This window comes from Berghia stephanieae, chromosome 2, assembly GCF_034508935.2.
Source record: "Berghia stephanieae isolate SIO BIC M18660-M18661 chromosome 2, UCSD_Bste_1.3, whole genome shotgun sequence".
NCBI lineage: Eukaryota > Metazoa > Mollusca > Gastropoda > Nudibranchia > Aeolidiidae > Berghia > Berghia stephanieae.
In genome coordinates this window covers 95,135,524-95,156,443 of record NC_088361.1, presented here as the reverse complement: position 1 = coordinate 95,156,443, position 20,920 = coordinate 95,135,524, and the positions used below count along the sequence as shown (strand labels likewise).

Here is a 20,920-nt window from a genome sequence, read left to right as displayed (position 1 = left end):
TTCACATCTCCCACTTGTATGTGTCTGTAAAAACAGCAAGTCTTTTTCGACGGCTATTTAAAACCGCACTAATATTTTCTTTGCCCAAACAGAGAAATAATTTGACCGATCATGTCAAAACGGTATTACGTAGGATGAAGAGGATAAAAAAAGTACATTTGAAGTTAAAATTTCTGACATTTGAAAAAAAACACATTGAGTTTATGAATTACATAAAACTATAATAGGTATTAGTCTTGTGGTTTGACACTTGCCTTTTGATCGGAAGATCCAGGATTCGACTCCCACTTGAGCGGCGCAAAGTTGAGTTCTAGGAAAAAAGAACCTACAAACTTTTTAGTCATATTCTCTCATTGTACTCAGGTGTTTAATCAATCCCTGGCCATTCTTTCCGAAAACAATATGCAATATCGCCGAGCAGGCGTCATGTCTAGTCCTACGTTAAATGCTAATGTTGGCTAGGGGGCCCCTGGTAAATCACATTGAGCACATTGCAATTTAGATCAAGATTTTTTTTTACATGTAACGTAGTCCTTCAGAACCATTGGTCCATGGAGCCGGAGTTTATCCCAGTTTCTATAGCGTGAAATGGACTATAGCAATTGCTTGCTATCATTGATAGGACTCAGCTACCCATTCATTGCTGTGTAGACAGGGGGGGGGGGGGGGCACACAAAAAAATCTCGATGGAACCCGGGATCGATCACGGTCCCTTTGCATGTGAGCGAGTACTCTACCAACTGAGCTATCGGGACCCCCCTTACAAGTAAATTTTATCCAAATTCCACAAGTTTAACCATAGATAAATGGTTATTTTTATCTTAATGACCACTCCGATATTCTACCGTTTTGATACGATGGGTTACCAACAATTTGCATTCGTGTCCAAAATAAACAGACCTCTAAGATTTTTATTTTCTCTCTCAGCAAAGCAGTCTCAAGACTACCCATTTTAATGGATTGCTTCCGTGTATTTAACGTAAAAGTGTTCTACAAACATGCAATCGACCCAGTGTAAACATTTCGATGGATTGGTTAACATTACGCTATCCACCGCCACAAGCATGAGCACTTATATAGAGTAATATCCATTAAACGAGCTCAAAACGCTTTCCAATGAATTCCCAAGTCAATAGTAACACTTAGCATTATGTAGGTTGAGACAAAACGTCTATGACAGCGAAAACGCTATTACTAGTCATGTGCTTATTTTATCGGTGATAGAATAATATAGCATTTTATTAATGCCTTTGTATTTATTATAAGAGTTATCTTCATCGTGGTAAGAAGCACTACGGGCTTTTCGAGTAGATATGTGTTATTCCGCGATTAAAATATCTAGTATAATAAACCCAAAGACATGAAAGAATACCTTCATTCAACCCCTCAAAGTAAGATTCTTAGAGATTTCGTAACCAGTTTGTTGTAAAATGATTCATTTTGGAATGAAATCAAGTTATTTATAGTGTTCATTTCAGAAAATAGTTGGTCCATCATTAAAACATATCAGAAAGCCCCGCCCAGTTGGAATTCCTTATTTTTCGTCTCATTAATCGAAACTGAGAAGTGTAACGAAGAAACTTTAGACAAATTCATTACTGATCGGTATTCAAATACTTTCAAACGTTTAGTCAAAATCATATAGGTCTTAACACTATCTTACCTCAAGTCTTCATCGTTTACATACAACTTTCACCTTTTGTTGATAAGAGGACGCTTATCATTTAGCCTCGTCTCTTGCTTCACGACAATGGTTTGTTTATTTTCATTTTAGTATTTAAAAAAAACAGATTCCGAAATGAAATAAACGAAAAGTACACTTTTATCAACACTATTCTCAGTTTCGATAAGCATCGATTAAGAGTCTTAATTATTAAGTACTTACTGAGACCTTGAGCAGTGATATCGATTAGCGCCCATCTTGATAAATTTAAGGTACAATTCTTGGATGTTGAACTTATAATTTATCTACTTGTTTTACATGTGTTGAAGTTGTAGAGTGAGATTGTCTTGTTTGTCCCTGGGAGCTCTCGGTACATGTTTTTTTTTTTAACTCCTACATTGAATAGAAGTCATGTATCTCCAAGTCGACCTGGTAACCATAATGAAGCAAGATGTGTTCTTAGGACCTGTATTTTTTTATTATTGTGTGTAATAATTCATCTAGAGTCTCTTGTCAAATGAGTGATGATTTTTCTAATCGATCGATGATTCGGCCTTTTCTTCCACTGCACTGCAAAATTGACAGATTGACCCCCATTAATATTAAATGAAACGTTATATTTGTTGTCAAACGCACCAAAAGCCGACCAATCACCCGTCTGTTTAACCTCTATTTATGCCAATAAAGTGAGCGAAAATATTCTGCAATCGTTGAATAATATTTTTCAGCGGGTTCAAAGGATTATTGGATGAATACGTTTTTACTAAGAAATGATCGGTATTTCGAATATTAAGGGTAGAAAAATGTTGAGACTTTACAAAAGACTGATTTTGTGCCACCCACCAGAAAGGCGCACAAATCAGGAATCTACCGGTCCAAAGACGAGGTTTATACCACTAAACCACAAAGCCGTACAAACAGACAATTGACCCTGGGTTGTGTTTCCCGCTATATCATGATTTCATCCTCCTATACTTGTCATCCCTGTAGAATTCCCTGGTCTTCTGTTCCTCTTTGATGGATGGGAACTTTATTTTTTTTAACTTGTGCCTTTGACAGTTAAATTAATAGCCAATTGGTGATTCATCCTCTCGAAACGGTTATGTGTCTTAAAACATTGCTATGTCGAGATGACACAGATATAAATATACAGTTTCTGACCTTATATTGTATTTTCAGACCGAGGGATGAGCCCGTCCTTGGGAGCGCTATATCCGAAGTTATATTGGTCAAAAACCGTAATATAACACCCCGTGTACAATTCCCTATATATTCCTCGTTAAACTCAGTAAATATGGAAATATCAGAAGACTAAATATAATTTCTAAGTAAGTCGGGATTAGAAGTAGATTTTATATTAATTGTGTCAACCAACCCCCCCCCCTCCCAAAAAAATATACAATAAAAACAAAAACAAACAAAAAAATATCACATGTTGCGTATTACTCCCCTTTGTTTTTATTATTTAATTTAAATGACGTAAAAATAAATTCGGTGCGATGTGAAGATTAACAGTCAATAGGCATTATTTTTGACAGGTTAATTTACTAAGACAAGATTCGCGTATATTTGTTCGTGAAGATACATCGAATAAACCACAATAAATTAAATATTACCAGTAATTCCATAACCTTTAGGTTTCATAAATAACCTTCTGTGAGGCACAGAATCGAAAACTTTCCTGAAATCCAAATACATAACACCAACATTGCATTTTGCATCAGTACATCTGGTAAAATCAGCCATTACTTGCAATAACTGAGTTATGAAAGAGCGTCCCTTTCTAAATCCATGTTGACAATTATGTATCAATTGATTCATCTATTTTCTCTGTAACTATATTCTTGAAGTTTTTACAAAGAATACACGTTAGACTTAGACGTCTATTTGTTTATAGTTGGTTCACATCGATCATATTTGTTGAATATTGACGTAAAATTTGCAAAGTTCTAATCATCACGGAGTAATAACCACTAGAAAGAAATTTCTTATATAAATAGCAGACAGGAAATGTTGTTTCCTTTACAAATTCCTTTAATTTACGTGGGTGTATACCGTCTTTGTACCAAGTTTCCCTAATTTATTATACTCATTAATTCCATTCACCACGATATCATTCAAACGTATATATTTCGCCTAATTAATACCTTTTGAGACTGGAGGTAACGTGTCAGATTCTCCCAACATATACCGTTTTGAGAGGATTGATAACAAATCATATTATCTTGCACCGTAGGCGGGTCTTGTTTTGATTTTCAGTTGAGAGGCAAATTTTGAGAATCCTTAGTTGTTACAAGTTTGACATCTGTAGTCTGGACTTTGCGTGATAAGAGTCAGATTACAGATTGTTTTTGTTTTTGTTTTTTTGAGTTCCAAATATGACAAAATGCATTTTATTGTAAACAATTTGTTGAACAAACAAAATCAACAGATCAAGCACACCGTAGTGTGATATAATAGATAGCAGAGCTTTTTTCCAGGATCACAAAGGACTTGAACAATCTGCCGGAAGCAATCGTGACAGCACCAAGTCAGGAACATTTTCTGACCCTTCTGAGCTCATCAACATGGCTGGTAGTAGTAGTAGTAGTAGTAGTAGTAGTAGTAGTAGTAGTAGTAGTAGTAGTAGTAGTAGTAGTAGTAGTAGTAGTAGTAGTAGTAGTAGTAGTAGTAGTAGTAGTAGTAGTAATAGTAGTACTACTAGTAGTAGTAGTAGTAGTAGGAATAGTAGTACTACTAGTAGTAGTAGTAGTAGTAGTAGTAGTAGTAGTAGTAGTAGTAGTAGTAGGAGGAGGAGGAGGAGGAGGAGGAGGAGGAGGAGGAGGAGGAGAAGAAGAAGAACAAGAAGAGGAACTTAAGTATGGTTTTTGGCTTGGAAATTACAAAACCACAACAGGATTACTCCTCAGTGTCAAACGCTCTATCAATGTTTTAATTCTATGACGTTAATTTATTTTCTTTTTATTTCCAGGAGGTCCACTCTTATTTCTAGTGCCTTGGTTGTGTATTCGAGCTATTGATGAAAACGTCTTGTAAGTTTTTTATCACTTTATATGTTATTGATATCCAAGTATTTACTTTTTATATATTTGTAATTTCCAGGAAATTTGCTCAATGGCTTTGCATGCATGGAACCCCAGGATGTTCATGTGTTTTATGTACAAAGATATGAAAAATATGGATGAAACAGTGCCAGACAAAGCCAGAAAAAATAAAAGAAAAAAAACTTTCCAAAATATTAGTCTTCATTGACTTCCTGATTACCTATCAGAAGTGCTACCATTAGAGGCAGGCGTGGTTCAGCGGAACGGTCTTTGCTTCGTACCCGAGAAGTACCGTGTTCGATCACCCGCCGCTGCGCTGTGTGGCCTTGAGCAAGTCACCTCGACTTAGCTCGATTTGCGGCTCTGCACTGCGGATGACGTCTGGGTTTTTTCCAGTTTTCCCTTGGAATAGACCCCAGAGACAAATTTCCCCTATGGGATGAATAAAGAGATTTTTTAAAAATATCATTACACCACAAAGGTTCCCGATAGTTGTGACGGTTTTAATACTTTTCTACACAAGGGTACGCGTTTTACGCTCTGAACCCTCTCTTGCATTAAATTATACAACACAGATATCGAACATAAGAGGACGAGGACGAAGACATTAGCGGCGTAACTCCAATTTTTGTTTTTAAAATATCAAAGTGACAATTTAGGGATCAGGCACCATAGTGCAATATAAAGATCTGGAAAAGTGTGTATGAAACTGTGACATGATACACACATTTTCAGATCTTTGTCTTAATCCGGTACCTGCTCCCTCATTATCACTATGATTTATACAAATCACTGGGTTATAGACAGCATTTATGTCAATGTCTTTTGACTTTCGATGAATGATATAAAAATTAAATAAACAAGTAAAAGTTGAGAATTTTAGATTTGTAATTATCTATATTTGTTTTATTCGTTTCTGGGTTTTTTTCTGGTCTACATCATTAATTCAAAACGGTCTCTCTTTTTTTCTTTTTGCTTTCAGATGCTGGAATACACATCCCACCTATTATTACTTTTTAATTCTCAAAGCTCCCCAAATGGCTATTGTAATTGTAAGTATTTTAACTTGATTATCTGTAATTAGGGCATGGCCTTGAAAAAAATATCCTAGTTGTGATTATTTTTGATTTATCTGCTCAGTGATTGCAGTTATAAATATCGACGTGAAAATATTATGTAGGGCTTATAATCGAGCGCAAATATGGGCTTGTTTAACTTGGTTGTAATTGACATTATTTTGCGTTGGCTTTAGAGAATTTCTTGTCAACAATGAGCCCATAACTGTATGGGTTATCAGACCTGTAAATAAACTCACATTGGCTTGAGAGTACTCGAGTATTTCCATTTCAACAATGAGTCGATAACAAATTGGGTATTCAAACCTACAAATAAGTACATTTTGGTTTGAGGGTACTTTCATAACAACAATGAGACCAATACAATTCAGGTTATCAGACCTGCAATTAAGTATTCGTCGGTTTGTGTCAATCAGATTTTTAAAGTAAAACTTTAAATTCGATTTTAAGGATTAGTTCAGCCCGTTATAATACTATGTTGAGACGATAAGCCATATTTATATGATAAATATAACTAAAAGAGCAATATTTATTTCAGAGTAGTTTTTTGTCCACAAATTGAAAGTTAAGACCATAGACGATACTAACCAATATACAATGCTTGTTTTTTTTTTACAGATAAATTTTCTGTTTTTCCTCAATATTGTGCGGGTCTTATGTACAAAACTTGTCCGAGCAGCGCCACCCAGGGCAAGAAAATATAGATACAGGTGAGTTGCTATTTATTGGTATATTGCAATCTTATTTATTTCTATCATTTTTTTGTGATTTAAGCATGTATTAAAAATCCACGCTCAAAGTGATGGCGTATTCACACTACTAGAGAGAAAGAGACACACAGAGAGAGAGAGAGAGAGAGAGAGAGAGAGAGAGTGTGTGTGTGTGTGTGTGTATGTGTGTTTGTGTGTGTGAGAGATAGGTAGATAGATAGAGAGGGAGAGAGAGAGAGAGAGAGAGAGAGAGAGAGAGAGAGAGAGAGAGAGAGAGAGTAAAACCCCGCCAGTGACTTACGCTAGTAAGGTCAACTCTAAATAGGTGCATACGATAGCAGAAATAAATATTCTTCTCTTACATGTTCAATTTAACATCATTCTTCTTAATTCAAATGAATTACTTGTTTTATGGATGGTTTTGAATGTGTTATAAACAGTCGTTTTTATTTAAAAGTTCCACTCGATAAACACGTAAAAATCTAAATTTGTTTATAACACAATAAACGCTTCCTTGTCTTAGTGACGCACTTAATTGAGTTAAATATGAACAGTATGACCCGTATATAACCTTAGGCTGCCTCTATTCTCACCCCCCCCCCCTCCCCCCCGGCCGATTGGATTACCGAAAAAAACGTCGCCGGCTTTTTGCGATTTGGATTTGATTGATTTTTTTTTTAATTGTGCAACTTGTGACAAGAAACTTAACAAATTACTGCATTTCAACCTTTGGATTAAACATACAATTGTGGACTACTATTATGAAGACTAGCATCCGGGGGTGAGAATAGTCACTTCGATAACCTTAACATTGAATAGACTACAACACATAAGGTGTTTATTTATTATTATAATACTACAGCAAGCTTGTCACGAAGTTTCTATTTGAAGAAAATGTAGTTTATCAAACCATGTTAAAGCTGAAAGCTAATGCAAAGTTAAATATATTTTTAGCTTCTGATATAATAATATGGTAAGATGCCAATGACGCGAGGTCTGTCCAACTTTGCCTCCAGCAACATGACTTTGCTAACTTAAAGATATTTTGTTTTTTTCAATCATTGATGTTGCTTTGTTTTGATAAGTTATAATTTGTCTTCGAAATTTACATAGCTAGATACAGAAGTTGCTATAAAAGTTAGTTATGAATAGATGACTTTGGAAATGAAGTAAAATCAACTTGAGCTTTTCAATACCGCAATTTCTATTAAATGTGCTCAAAGTGCTTTACAAGGTGTTTCAAGCCAACGGCAACATCTAACATATAAAACGAGACATGACGTATTAATGGCAAAATTACATTTTTTACAAACCAGGTATGTTTTACATCCGAATAAGGTGAAACAATGTGAGTAGAGAGCTTATCAGATCTAATTTGTTAATAAATACTATCAAATTATTGAACATAAAATACTTAAAGCATGATTATTGAAAGTTAGGTACTTTAGAGGCAAGATGGCCAGGTGCATAAGGCATTGAATTTCCCGCTGGGAAACCTGCATTTGAGCCAAGCAGTCAGTGCTGCATCACTTGTAAAAGACACGTATTTAATATTTTGGCCAGAAAACTCTTCCAAAAAATCAATATCGATTGATTGAAATGACCCTTATTATGGCAAAAATAATCTCAAACCTTGGACTTCACTGTATATAATTACCTTATTCCACAAAGTCCCAGGTTTGGCAGCGTTTGGCAAGATGGGGGTCATTTTAATAGATGAATATTTGAATGAAAAATTTTCCTTGTCAAAATTTGAATTTCAGAGTTTACTTATTCAGACCTATCTAGATAATTTTACGAAAACTTCATAGAATTACGAAGTTTTTCCGGCTCCAATTTTAGAACTTCAAGATCATCTCTAAGTCATTAAAACCTTGAAAATGAGAGTCGATGCAAGATCGCATAATTTTCAGGATAATGAAGTGTTATGTAGGGGTCTAATCCTTGTCTGATTAAATTGTTGATTTTTTAAAGTTAAATTTAGCAGATATCTATATATTTTTATCCTCCTAAAAAATTACGAATGTTAAAGTTTTCAATAAGGCAGATCTTATTATTGATAAAAGCTTCAAAACAACATAACGCTGATACGCGAGAGTGGATCATATTTTATCTTACATTATTTTGTGTTGTAGATTGAACAGCTTATGCGTGTTTTTTTCTTCTCAGTTCTCAGACCATGGGTCTTGATCTTGAGATTACCGGAATATTTGTTGTTAATGCCGATATTCCTTGTCATTTACATGATAATAAGGATCTGACACTCGACTGATGGGAATCCTTGTAACATTACATAACATTTCATATTACTGTCTCCTGTCTTAGATTGCTTCCACCGATGAATCAAAAATGGTAATCGTTGAGATGTCGGATGGATAAAAAATGTGAGCCCTTATATATATATATATATATATATATATATATATATATATATATATATATATATATATATATATATATACATATATAAGGGAGGCTCCGATAGCTCATTTGTTAGAGCACTCGCTTCACACGCAAAGTGACCGAGATCGATCAAGCTGAAGTCTATTTTTTTCTGACACTGCCTCCTCCGATCTGTCCACAGCAGGGATGGTTAGCTGGGCTGTCATATCTGGCTGAAAGTACTATGTGATAGGCAAATGTCATATCCAAAGGTTAGCAAACAATTGCTATTATTCTTTATGCGCTCTAAAAACCGGGATAAAATCAGGCTCCATGGACCTAATGGGTCCCAAAGACTATTCGCGTGTCGTCCTACATATTATTACGTGTTGCTGTTGACTGAGGGATTATTGTGAATCGCTTTGACCCTCGTTTATGGATATTGTGCTATACTAATGTTTAAGTTTACATTGATTTGTTATTTATTTCCCATACATTATCATTTAATTTTGACACAAAAATCAAAACCTAATTTTCTGACAATTTTCTGCATGACGTTTCAGTTTCCCTTCAAATCAAAACACGTTTCCATCCGTCAAAGTGTCATGAAATGAGAGGCGCCATTACACCTGTTCTGCCGTACTCTGGAAGGAAATCCTATATTTAAAAATTTGGCCAGAAAACTCGTCTTTCAATAAAAATCGATCGATTTAAATGACCCTAATCTTGGCAGAAACTCTCACACCTGGGACCCTGCGAGTCCCAGGTTTGAGAGTTTTGCCAAAATGAGGGTCATTTAAATCGATCGATTTTTGAAAGACGAGTTTTCTGGCCAAATTTTTGAATATGGGGTGTTCCAGAGTACGGCAGTGTTACAAGTAGTGGGAAGAGGGAGGATGGTGTGTATTTCATCTGAATTTAACCACTTAACTGCCGTACTTTGGAAAGCCACTTATTCAAAAGATATCGCTCGATTTAAATGACCTTCATCTTGGCTAAAACTCGAAAACTTGGGTCAAAAGGAAGACCTTGCTAGGTGCCAAAGTTTGATCATTTATGCCAAGATTCATGTCATTTATTTCGATCGATATTTGATAGACGAGTTTTCTAGCCCAATTGTTAAATACGTGTTTTTTTTTTCCAGAATACATCAGTGAACTGGTTAAAATGCTTGGGAATGCATGATTTGATGAGGCTGTTTTAATGAGTTACGGAGACAGTTTTATTGGCTGATTGGTTTATTGATGATTTGAATTGGTGAATTTTCAGACGTAATTTGTTGGGTGAAAGGAAACGTTTAAGTGTGAGGGGAACTGATGAAGAAACAGAGAAATAAAGGAGGCATTGAGCGAATGGGAGATGAGAATAATGAGGATGAGGATGAGTGAGAAGAGGAGGAGGAGGGTGTAGTGGAGGAAAGTGGGGAAGAGGAGAAGGAGGAATACGTAGAGGAGGAAGAGGAAGATAAGGAGGTGGAGAAGGAAGAAACAAAAAGGAAAAGAATGCTACTGAGAAATGGAGGAGAAGGGAGGATGAGGAAGAGGATGTAGAGGACAAGATGTCAGTAGAAAGAAATGGGAAAGTAAGACGACAAAGAAGACGAAGAGGATGAGTTTGACGAGTAATTAAATGTGTAAAGAGGGGAATAAAACTAAGTATAAGAAATTGATAATGCGATCGAGTTCCATCCAGTGAACGGTAGATTAGATTTCGGTTGTGTTTTTGTTAAATCTCTCTTATTGGATACCAGATATGCCAGGGGGATGGTGTGGTAATGTTTTCATTAAATCCGAGGATTAGACCGAAATGTCAGAGTGACACAATGACGAGCTAGACAGGCAAGGGAAAACACAAAAACATGAAAAGTATCAAAAAGATAAAGGAGGAGAGAAAAAAGTTTTGTTTGTGATTAATTGCATATCTAGCTATGTGTCTTGATTATTTTGTGCCCTGATGAAAGCCAAGTGCCGAAACGTTGTTTATTTTGCTTGTGTTGTCCCCATCTATAAGAGTCACACTCACCCACTTATACTCACCGGCTTGAATGGGCCATTTTGGCATTCGAGCTTTCAGTGATTTACACAAGGGAGTTTTCAAGTTGATACCAAGCTTCTCGAAGGTGTGACATGAACAAAAATGAATAAAACAGCTTCGAAAATATAACCAAAAAAAAAATAAAAAAAACAATACTAGACACGAAACGTTTAGGTATCAAAACCCTTTTTATTAATATAGCGCAATATCCACTAAAAGTGCTCAAAGCGCTTTACAAAGTTTCCCTGACCAACAGCAACACGTAACATAAAGAACGAGACATATAAAATATCGTTTTGTACCAAATTCTTATAATCAATTTTTTGAAGGATTTTCCTAATAATTAGACCCAAACCGTCCATTAAGAAGGATTTGTATCGTTCTGGATTTCCTGTTTTTTCCAAATGATATATTATTATATTCATTAATTTTTTATCCATTTAGTGAATTTTGATAAAATATTCTATTCTTTATTCTAGACGTCTGGGTAAGTCCACGCTTGTCCTCATTCCAATACTGGGTGTCCATTTCCTGATAACCGTTGCAGTGCCAGAGACAGTGGACTCGGTCACGCTCACCATCAAACTGTATTCGGAAATGCTCTTCAATTCATTCCAGGTAGGTTTAACCCTCACCTTACCACCTGCAGCAAAATCGTCACATTTGTTACGATACAATATACATTTTTATTATTTAGATATATCACAAACTTTGAAGATTGATCTTTGTTTTTTTCATAAGAACATAAAGTTGTTTTGTAGAGAGCTGTTTAAGTTTAAAATAATCATTTTTCTGCTGGGTAAGCCTGCCATTTTGGGAAAATGCTGAAAATGATCGGTACATTCCGTTAACAGCGTTGTCTCTGTTCGAGAAAAAAAAATTAATAACGCCTAACAGGCGTCATGTCCGGTATTACATGTTAAAAGATGATTTTGGCCAGGGACCCCTTGTAAGGCGTTTTGAGCACGTTAAGTGGATATTGCGCTATATAAAAGCTCATTATTGTCATTCTCTTGAAGACTTAAGCAGACGCGCATTCATTCCACCAAATCCAAACATCATGTAACTCACCTGGAACAACAACAAATGACATCTAACTCTTACATCATGGCACAAGACCGAAAGGCTAAAGCTCAGCAGGTCGCTGGTTTGGTTAAGTAAGTAAATAAGTATCACAGATACGTAGATAAAGTACTACTGAACTTGTTTCTCAAAACGCTAAAACCTCTCCTTACCAACCATAGCAAAATCGCCACATTCGTTACAATGCAACCATTAACATCACAAAATTAACAGAAATTATTTTGTTATAGCTCTAAAAACTTGAATCTGTAATTTAGAGCTGATTTTTCTGGACAATATTATATATTATATAATTTATTTGTTGCTTAACTGTTTGAATTACTTAATCTATTTTTGTTTAGTGTGAGTGTAAAATTTTGGATAAAATTCTGAAAATCAGCTGGTAATTAGAGGGTAAAATGGAAGCGAAAAGCAACAATTCATAATATGTAAGACGAGACATGTCAGCCTGCCTCGGCTGATTTTGTCGACGATTGTCGATATGATTTTTCTTGTATTTTTCTTCTACTTTTTATGGCACTGTTTCTATCTTACATCACTGCCTGCTCCTTAAATTGTTATTTTGTTATAATAATGTAATAATTATTGCATGCGGTTAAAACAAAAAAAAAAATCTTGAATTTTTAACTTTATCCCATTCTGCTTCGTTCCATAAATTTGCTATTCTTTGGTTAGGAACTAAGTACTTTCCCCCAGATCTATCACTGTGCATGGGGCGGGGGGGGGGGGGGGGGGCGGGGGGGGGGGGGGGTGGAGAGCAGAAAAAGCTTCCACTTTTTAAATGTTTGATCTCGGGTTTCTTTGTTTTTGTAGTGAGTGCTCTATCAACTGGTCTATCGTCATTTTACTGAAACCGTTCAAATAAATGAAATCTAGGTTTATATCACGACAAACTTCTAAATCCATTCTCCACAATTAATGGTATAGGTCTAGATAAGCAAAACTCGAGTCTGAGTTTTATGGCTTTAATAAGAATTTTTATCATTTTAAACATCTCGACATAACATTGAATTTTCCATTTCCAGGGTCTCCTTATTGCCTTTTTATTCTGCTTTCTTAACGAAGAGGTAAGCAATTGTTTAGCTTCGATGTTTGTAAATGTTTTGTAGAACGCTATACTAGTAGACTAGAATGCTATCATCAATCATATTTATCTTAGCCAGGTAATTGCCGTACTCTGGAAAAAACATGTACTTTAATTTATAAATTTGGCCGGAAATAGTTTTGAGAGTTGTTTTTTTTTTTTGTTTTTGTTTTTTTTTTCAAGATGAGGATCATTTAAATCGGTCGATAGTTGAATATCAAATTTTTTTCTGGCAAATTTTTTAATACATATTTTTCCATAGTGCGACCGATAAGTGGTTAAAAGTCCAGAAACCTTTCTTTTTTTGTATGTCATCTCGCAATGTCCAAAACAAGACAATATAATTCATTACGTTATTAAAGTTAAAAACATCCTTTAGTAAAACCCATTCTCTTAAACTAAAAAAAAAAATATTGTTCGAAGCAAAATACCGCCAAAATGTGTTGAGGGAGTTTTGCAATGTCTTGAAAAAGTCAACATAATATATTGTTTAAAAAAATTATAAATACATTACGGAGTGGACTGATAATAATTAAATCTTGAGAGGATGCTATATTTTAAAATAAAAGTCCAGTTGCTTTGCAATCCCTGTAGAAGAGAAAGTTGAATTGATGGGGCTCTAAACGCAACATTTTACTTTGAAATGTGTGATATTAAGAATGCAGCAAAGTGATAACAAAATGAAATTAACAAAATAAAACTATGTAAATGAGGCCATGATAAACTCCTTCCTCTCTGCAGCTGTAATCTTCAAAAGCTATTTACACAGTAAACCCACCTGAGTTATATACAAACATGCAATTTAGACGCCTGCCTAGACAATGCAAAGGGAAATAATAATTCCACATGATAACAGGTTTTGTTTTTATATGAAGACACAACTCTAGGTTTGTATAAATTGTGTGAAGTTAAAATTAGTTCGTTTCTCCAATTTTATCCAACCATTCTGTCTATCTACAACCCCCCCCCCCCCCCCCCCCCCCCACCCTTCCCCTCCTTTCCGCTAGCATGTTGTCTGTGTATTTACAATGCATCTGTTGGAGTCGGTGAGGGTGAGAGAGAGAGAGAGAGAGAGAGAGAGAGAGAGAGAGAGAGAGAGAGAGAGAGAGAGTGAGATAGGGAGAGAGGGAGGGAGAGATGGAAGGGGGGGGGGGGGAAGAATATAGAGGGAAAAAAATAAAAAGAATGTGAGATATCCAGGATGCGGAGTGGGGGAGGGCTGGGGGGGGGGGGGGGGGGAAATGGAAAGAGAAAGGGATAGAGATGCAGATACAGAGATAGATAAGAAAAAAGATAAGACTATCTATTTGTGTGAGTTTATCCGTCCTCCATCCATCACTTACGCAATAACTGTGACTTAAATTAAGCTCGTAATGAAAATGAAAACGATTTTTCAAGGCTTCTGTCCTGTGTTGATGTTGATGATAAAAATAAAACATAAAATTAAAATAAATTTCCTTTATCCGTCTCCAAGGGGAAAGTTGTCTTTAGGGTCTATTCCAAAGGATAAGTCAGTTAGCTAGGGCAAGGTGACTTGCTCAAGGCCACACAACGAGGCCGGTAATCGAATTCTGTACCGTTTGGGTACGATGCAAAGACCGTTCCCCTGAGCCATGTTGCCCCTAATGATTATGTTAAGATAAAACTGAAGCAAGACTCCCAGAACAAAGCCGAAAGAAAATGACCCATAAAAATGTCATCATATGAGAATCAGTCTGCCTCGACTTAGGATTGAACCGCAGGCCTCTTGATTGCAGTGATCAGGATGTCTGAGGTTTGATCCCCAGTCGAGCCTACTGCTGTTTAGAATGACTTTTTCTCGAACTTTTCTTCTTTTTTACTTTGCCTTTTCTAGAAAGGATAAACACACACACTTTGTAATTCTGTCTTAATTTAAAACCATACAGCTGATGTTGCCTAATTTGTCGATCTGCTCGTTAATCTTAATAAAAGAAGTGACTATATTTTTAATTTTGTTAATTTTCTTTGTCACTTCTTTTATTAAGAATAACGAGCAGAGGCGACGTTACAACTATGTCGTCTTGTGCTTGGGGATCGGAAGGTCTTGCGTTCGACCCTCGCTCGGCGCATAGTTGAGTCCTTGCAAAAGGCTCTTTATTCACATTCTTTCACCGTCCACGGGTGTAAAATGAGTTCCTGGCCATTAACAGTAATGTCTCTGCAGGACAAAAAATTGTAGTATAGCATAACAGGCGTCATGTCTCGTTCTAAATTTACTTTGCTGTTTGTTTGTCAGAGATCTTTTGAAAAGTGGTTTGAGCACGTTTATTGGATATAGCTCTAAATAAAAGCTCAAGGTTATATATATATATATATATATATATATATATATATATATATATATATATATATATATATATATTATATATTATGCAGTTCTGACATCCAAACACAATTATGGGTCTAGTTTATACATTGTTGTATTGTATATTTTGCGTCGGTTATTGATATTTCCATTACAACCATGAGCCCATAATTAATTGAGTTATCAGACCTGCAAATAAGTGCACGTCGAGCACAGGCAATCTGTATTATGTGAGATCCCGTCTCAAAACGGTATTATGTCGGGGTGACCTCAATTTTAGCATTGAAACTCGAACATGTATATAGTGCCAAATCGCTTAACATGGGGCACTAAGCGAACAGCAACGCTTAACATTTAAGACGAGGCACGACACCAGTTATGAGATATTACAATTTTTCCACGACCAAGACAAAGCTATTAAACGTTGAGCGCGTTGAGGGAATGTGATTCAAGAGCCTTTTTCATCTATGCGCCACACAGAGCGGGAATCGAACCCCAAACCTTCTTAGAGATTGGGAACATGTCCAAAATTTAAAAAAAAGCAAGAGTGTGAGAATATGATGTCACATTCAACCTTACCTATATATGCCTTGCATAATACACTGTAGAGATCATTCTCTCTGATAGAGACACTATAAACAATTGGAAAAACCGCCATCTTTAAGCAAATTCAAGAAGCAAAGAGGAGTAGGAGGAGGAGGAGGTGGAACATCAGTCATATATGGATGAATGAATCCAAGAGTTTGGTAATAAGAAGTAAGATAAATAAATAAAAAGTTCCTTCGGGATTTAGGAGAGTTGAGAATGGCATTTTGGGCCTTAGATCGGATCTACAGTAATCTGAAGTTCGTGACGTTTCATGTAGATCTACGGGAACTGTTGGTCGTACATGATAAATGAGACAATCTGATTCGTGGTGGTGGCGGGAAGGGGGGGGGGGGGGGGTCAGGGAGGATATGATATTGCTTTGGAGAGAAAAGGGGAACGAAAGAGAGAAAGATGGAGTTAAGTGAGTTAGATATTGGTAATAAGATAGGTAGAGAGAGAGAGAGAGAGAGAGAGAGATATTGGGAGAGAGGGAGAGAGGGAGAGAGGGGAGGCGGTGGCGGAACGTAAGTGAGGGGAGGAGGAGGAGGAGAAGGAGGAGAACGAAAGAAACATGAAAAGGAGGTGAAAGAATAGACGAAGATTTTATTAACACAAAGCAAAGAGAGAGAGAGAGAGAGAGAGAGAGAGAGAGAGAGAGAGAGAGAGAGAGAGGCAGAGTGAATAAAAGGGAAAGAAAGTGTGTCTGTGAGCACAGAGAGAGAGAGGGCGGGAAAGAGAAAGAAAAAGAGAAAGAAAGTAAGAGATAGAGAATGAAAAAAAAAGAAAGAAAAAAAACTGAGAGAGAGAGAGAGAGAGATAGATAGAGAGAGAGAGAGAGGGAGAGAAAGAGAGAGTGCAGGGGAGGATAGAGGGAGATAAAGAGAGTGAGGAAGAAACAATGAACTATTATCGTAACCTGGTCTTTCATACCAATACGTGCATTTTCCACTTAATTGGACATTTTATCAAAGATTATCTGTTTAAATACCATTGATTGAAACTTATATAATTTTATTCTGTTGTAATCAGGCCGTGATTACAGGTCACTTGGTACTATGAGTGCGTTGATGATTTATAGGTAGACAAATATTCCCATTAATTAATACGCATGCGTGCCACGTGGATTTATGTAGGGACCAATGTAATAAAAGTGTATCTTTAATTATTATATTGATATATTCTTTACTTGATCTCATGATTATTTTCATGTATTATTCTATTTGGTAGTATTTAGTACTCTATTACTGCTAGATAAATCGATAGCATTGAAAAATATTTTGGTTTTGCCCAGAATTTGGCAGGAGTATTTGTGACTAACTCATGCAATAGTATATCATCCTTAGATGGATCAGGCATTGCAATTCCGTGTGGAAGACCCGTGTTCAAGTCCAGCTGTCGTCATTTCGATTATTATTCTTTTTTCGCTAATCAAGTAACATAACTCATATTAACTTTTCACTTTGCAACGCTGCACTGTGACTGACCTCATAGTTATCTTGGTCTTTTCTCAACAACATTTGAAGGAATGTGTTATATACTATGATCTAGTCCAGCTTTTCCCATTCGAGAAGCCACTGCCGATGGCTATCATACGAATAATCTAGAAAGTCTATTTGATGAATCAGTGGATTTGTTGTGCCAGTAAAAAATGTAAACGATTGATGAGCTACAGGGGGGAAAACATAAGAGATGCACGGCATTTTGATGTTGTATCAATTTTCAGGCCCAACTGGAATTGGGTACGGTATAGAACTAACCCCTCAAGTTTCTCTTCATTCATTATCATGGAAATGTGTCTCGTGTCTATCTAAAAAAAGACTTAGATTAATCACGCGTTACCCGTCCTAGATTAGAGGCTAAGCAATTTGTTCAATGAACAATTACAGATGCCCTAAGCGTGACTCTAACCCTGTAGCCCACTCGGACATCTCACTTCCTCTGTTCTTCACAAACAAACCACTGCTCCATAATTTTCTCCAATGACACAATGTTTTGTTTTTCTTTTCCTTTCAGGTTCAGTCTGAGCTGAGGAAGCGCTACATACGAAAGAGATTACGAGCCAACTTCCGGCAATTTCCTAATAAGTATGTCAATGGGTCCAGGACCTCAACCCCCTACTACTCCTCCCCTCTAGTCCGTAGCAATAGTTCTCCAGCTCGTCCTCCTAGTCGATACGTGAGGTATACAAATCAGCACAGTTTGAAGCCGTGCATTGGCTCATCTTTGAATGACCTTTGAGTTCACTAACCCAGTTAGATGCATTGTGCTGTCTAAGAGAGTAATTAACCGCTAGAAGCTGAGGACTGTAGACAGTAATGTACAAAAGCGACATTAACAGTTTTAAAGAAAAAAGAAAAAAGAAGAAGAATAAGAAACAAAAACCCAGTCGCGTAACGTTTTGAGTTCAAAACCCTTTCTATCCAGCAAATAAGAGAATCATTTAAAAGGGTAATACTGATGAAGTATACCATGTTATCAGTTTTTTTTAGATTGTTGAAGAAGGGTTTTGAGCCCGAAACGTTAAATATTAGAACTGTGTTCCTTATTTTACTCTTTACAGCTTTTACATTCATTTTTGTACATCACTTTTTGCTACACTGACTGCACTAACACGATTCTGTCTCACAGTTTGAAAGTTTTTTAATACGATAACTTAGAATGTCATGGTGTAGGGAAGATCTCCTAAGCTCTGAACTAATCCATTTAAAAGATTTTGGCTAGAAATCGTATCCTTCAATTATGCAATCTCCGAAAATTTAAAACGATACACAGTCATTCGTTATAAAAGATTGCTTTTTTTGCTTGTTACAGTTTTCTTACAAATTTAATAGTGTGATTCGCATGCTATTCACTTCAGCTTCTTTCATAATTGTTTTTATTTTGGATAAGTTTTTACGCATCATATTTTGATTACCCATAAACAAGCCGGATTAACCATACCACCATCTCTTTCAATATATGTATATTCACTAAACCCGCTCAAAGCACTTTTCAAGAAATCACTAACAGCAACACATAACATGTAGGACGACACATGACGCATGCCACGCTTTAGTTACAATATTTCCTTTTCAGACAGAGACAACGCAGTTAACGGTGCGATACTCATTTTACATCTAAGTATGGTGAGAGTTTGAGTAAAGAGCCTTTTCCGCTCAGAATGGACTCGAACGTTCGACCTTCCGATCCGGAGGCGAATGCCATATCACTCGACCACAAAGCCGCACAAAGATAAATGTTGCGGATTGCCAAAATCTGTAACAAATCACAGGGTTTGATAAACATGCCATTCATTTCAATGATTATATTATATACAAATGCACATAAACGAAACTGACATGTCATTCATGTTTGTAAACTGACGATTTACCGTGAAAGATATCCTGTTTTGACAACTTAACAAACTCACCAGGGGCCTCCTGTCTGTTTTCATTTGATTGCTGTCACGTTCCCCATGATGATTTTTTTTAAAGAAAAAAAACTGTAAAAAACAACCCCCCCCCCCCCCCCCCTCAAATATAGAACAAATAAAACGTTGAATTGTGATTCAGATATATTTTTAGACTTTCATTTTTGGCATATAAAGGTAGAAATTAAGGTGGAACATTGAATATTTCAGAAAATTCATTTTAATCTGTTGTTAGCATTCTGTACATCACTTCATTATATTTATAAAATAACTAGAATTGGTATGATTATACAGCAATGGTAAAATGGTCAAGATGTGACGTTTTTAACCCGTTAACTGCCGTGCTCTGGAAAAAAAAAACACCCATTTAAAAATTTGGCCAGAAAACACGTCCTTCAAAAATATCGATCGATTTAAAGGATCCTCATCACGAGGGTCATATTTTGAAGGACGAGTGGTCTGGCCAAATTTTTAAAAAGTTTTTGTTTTACAGGGTACGGCAGTTAACTGTTTAACGATACCATGTATCTTTTAACTCTCTCCTTACCAGTCATTTTCAGAATTTTCCCCAAAACTTCAAACCCACCCAACACAAAACAGACATTTCTTACTCAAACAGAAAAGCAATAAGAACATTCTATACGCAATATTATTCAACAATATGAACTCTATTACAGAATGTCAAGTTTTTATAGCTATAGCAAAATGAAATGAAATCTGGATGAGAAAAGTGATGGTTGCATCGTAACAATTATGACGATTTTCCAATAGGTGGCAAGGAGAGGGGTAAATCATTTGTTGATTGGACAATGATCAGCTCAGCAATGCACTGATTACTTGCCAGAATTTCTTATAAGTGTGATCCGGGTTCTATTCTCCATCTGGTCCGACACTTAAAAAAATCTCGTGTATACTTTTATTATGTTTTGGAATTTTATTATTATGTATACGAGAGGACGTGTGTGTGTGTGTGTGTTTGTGTGTGTGTGTGTGGAGAGAGAGGGAGAGAGAGAGAGAGAGAGAGAGAGAGAGAGAGAGAGCGCTTATAAATAGTTACTAACAACTACACTATGGCTAGTCTAAACGAAATAAAGATTACAAAATCATCATTAGTTATTACGTTTCAACAAGAAGGTTCTAGCTTGGCAATTAAGTGTCGGATCAATACGTTACAATTTATCAGAAAAGATCTCAATAAACCAGTGGCACACAAAGCTGAGAGAAAAAATACAGGAAAAAGAGACAATCCTAGAGAAACTAGCCTGCCAAGATTTTGTCTTTATCTTCCTTTTTGCTTTGTCTGGCACTGTTTCATACACACCTTTTTCTGATTTATATTTGACACTATTGCCAACTTCCTAATTTCAGTTCAGTATGCTACATATTATGGTATATACCGAAGTGTACTTATTTGTAGGTCTGATAACCCAAATTGTTATGGTCTCTTTACTCTTTGTTGTGATGGATGTAGTATCAAACCAACACAAAATAGTGTCCATTACAACGATGTTAAAACAAGCC

The 20,920-nt window shown here is 36.1% G+C and overlaps 1 protein-coding gene across 5 annotated transcripts in view; it reads left to right on the top strand.

Moving 5' to 3' along the window:
• LOC144965919 (parathyroid hormone/parathyroid hormone-related peptide receptor-like) overlaps positions 1 to 20,920 on the top strand; it is a 168,428-nt gene that overhangs the window by 144,100 nt on the left and 3,408 nt on the right. For 3 of the 5 annotated variants that reach the window (XM_078901770.1, XM_078901772.1, XM_078901771.1), the window contains exons 10-15: positions 4,635 to 4,695; positions 5,690 to 5,759; positions 6,402 to 6,493; positions 11,389 to 11,527; positions 13,018 to 13,059; positions 18,004 to 18,074. In XM_078901770.1, the coding sequence (XP_078757896.1) occupies positions 4,635 to 4,695; positions 5,690 to 5,759; positions 6,402 to 6,493; positions 11,389 to 11,527; positions 13,018 to 13,059; positions 18,004 to 18,074 (475 nt within the window). Of the gene's footprint in view, positions 1 to 4,634; positions 4,696 to 5,689; positions 5,760 to 6,401; positions 6,494 to 11,388; positions 11,528 to 13,017; positions 13,060 to 18,003; positions 18,171 to 20,920 lie in introns of all 5 variants that reach the window. The other 2 variants (XM_078901768.1, XM_078901769.1) reach the window with 1 other exon arrangement.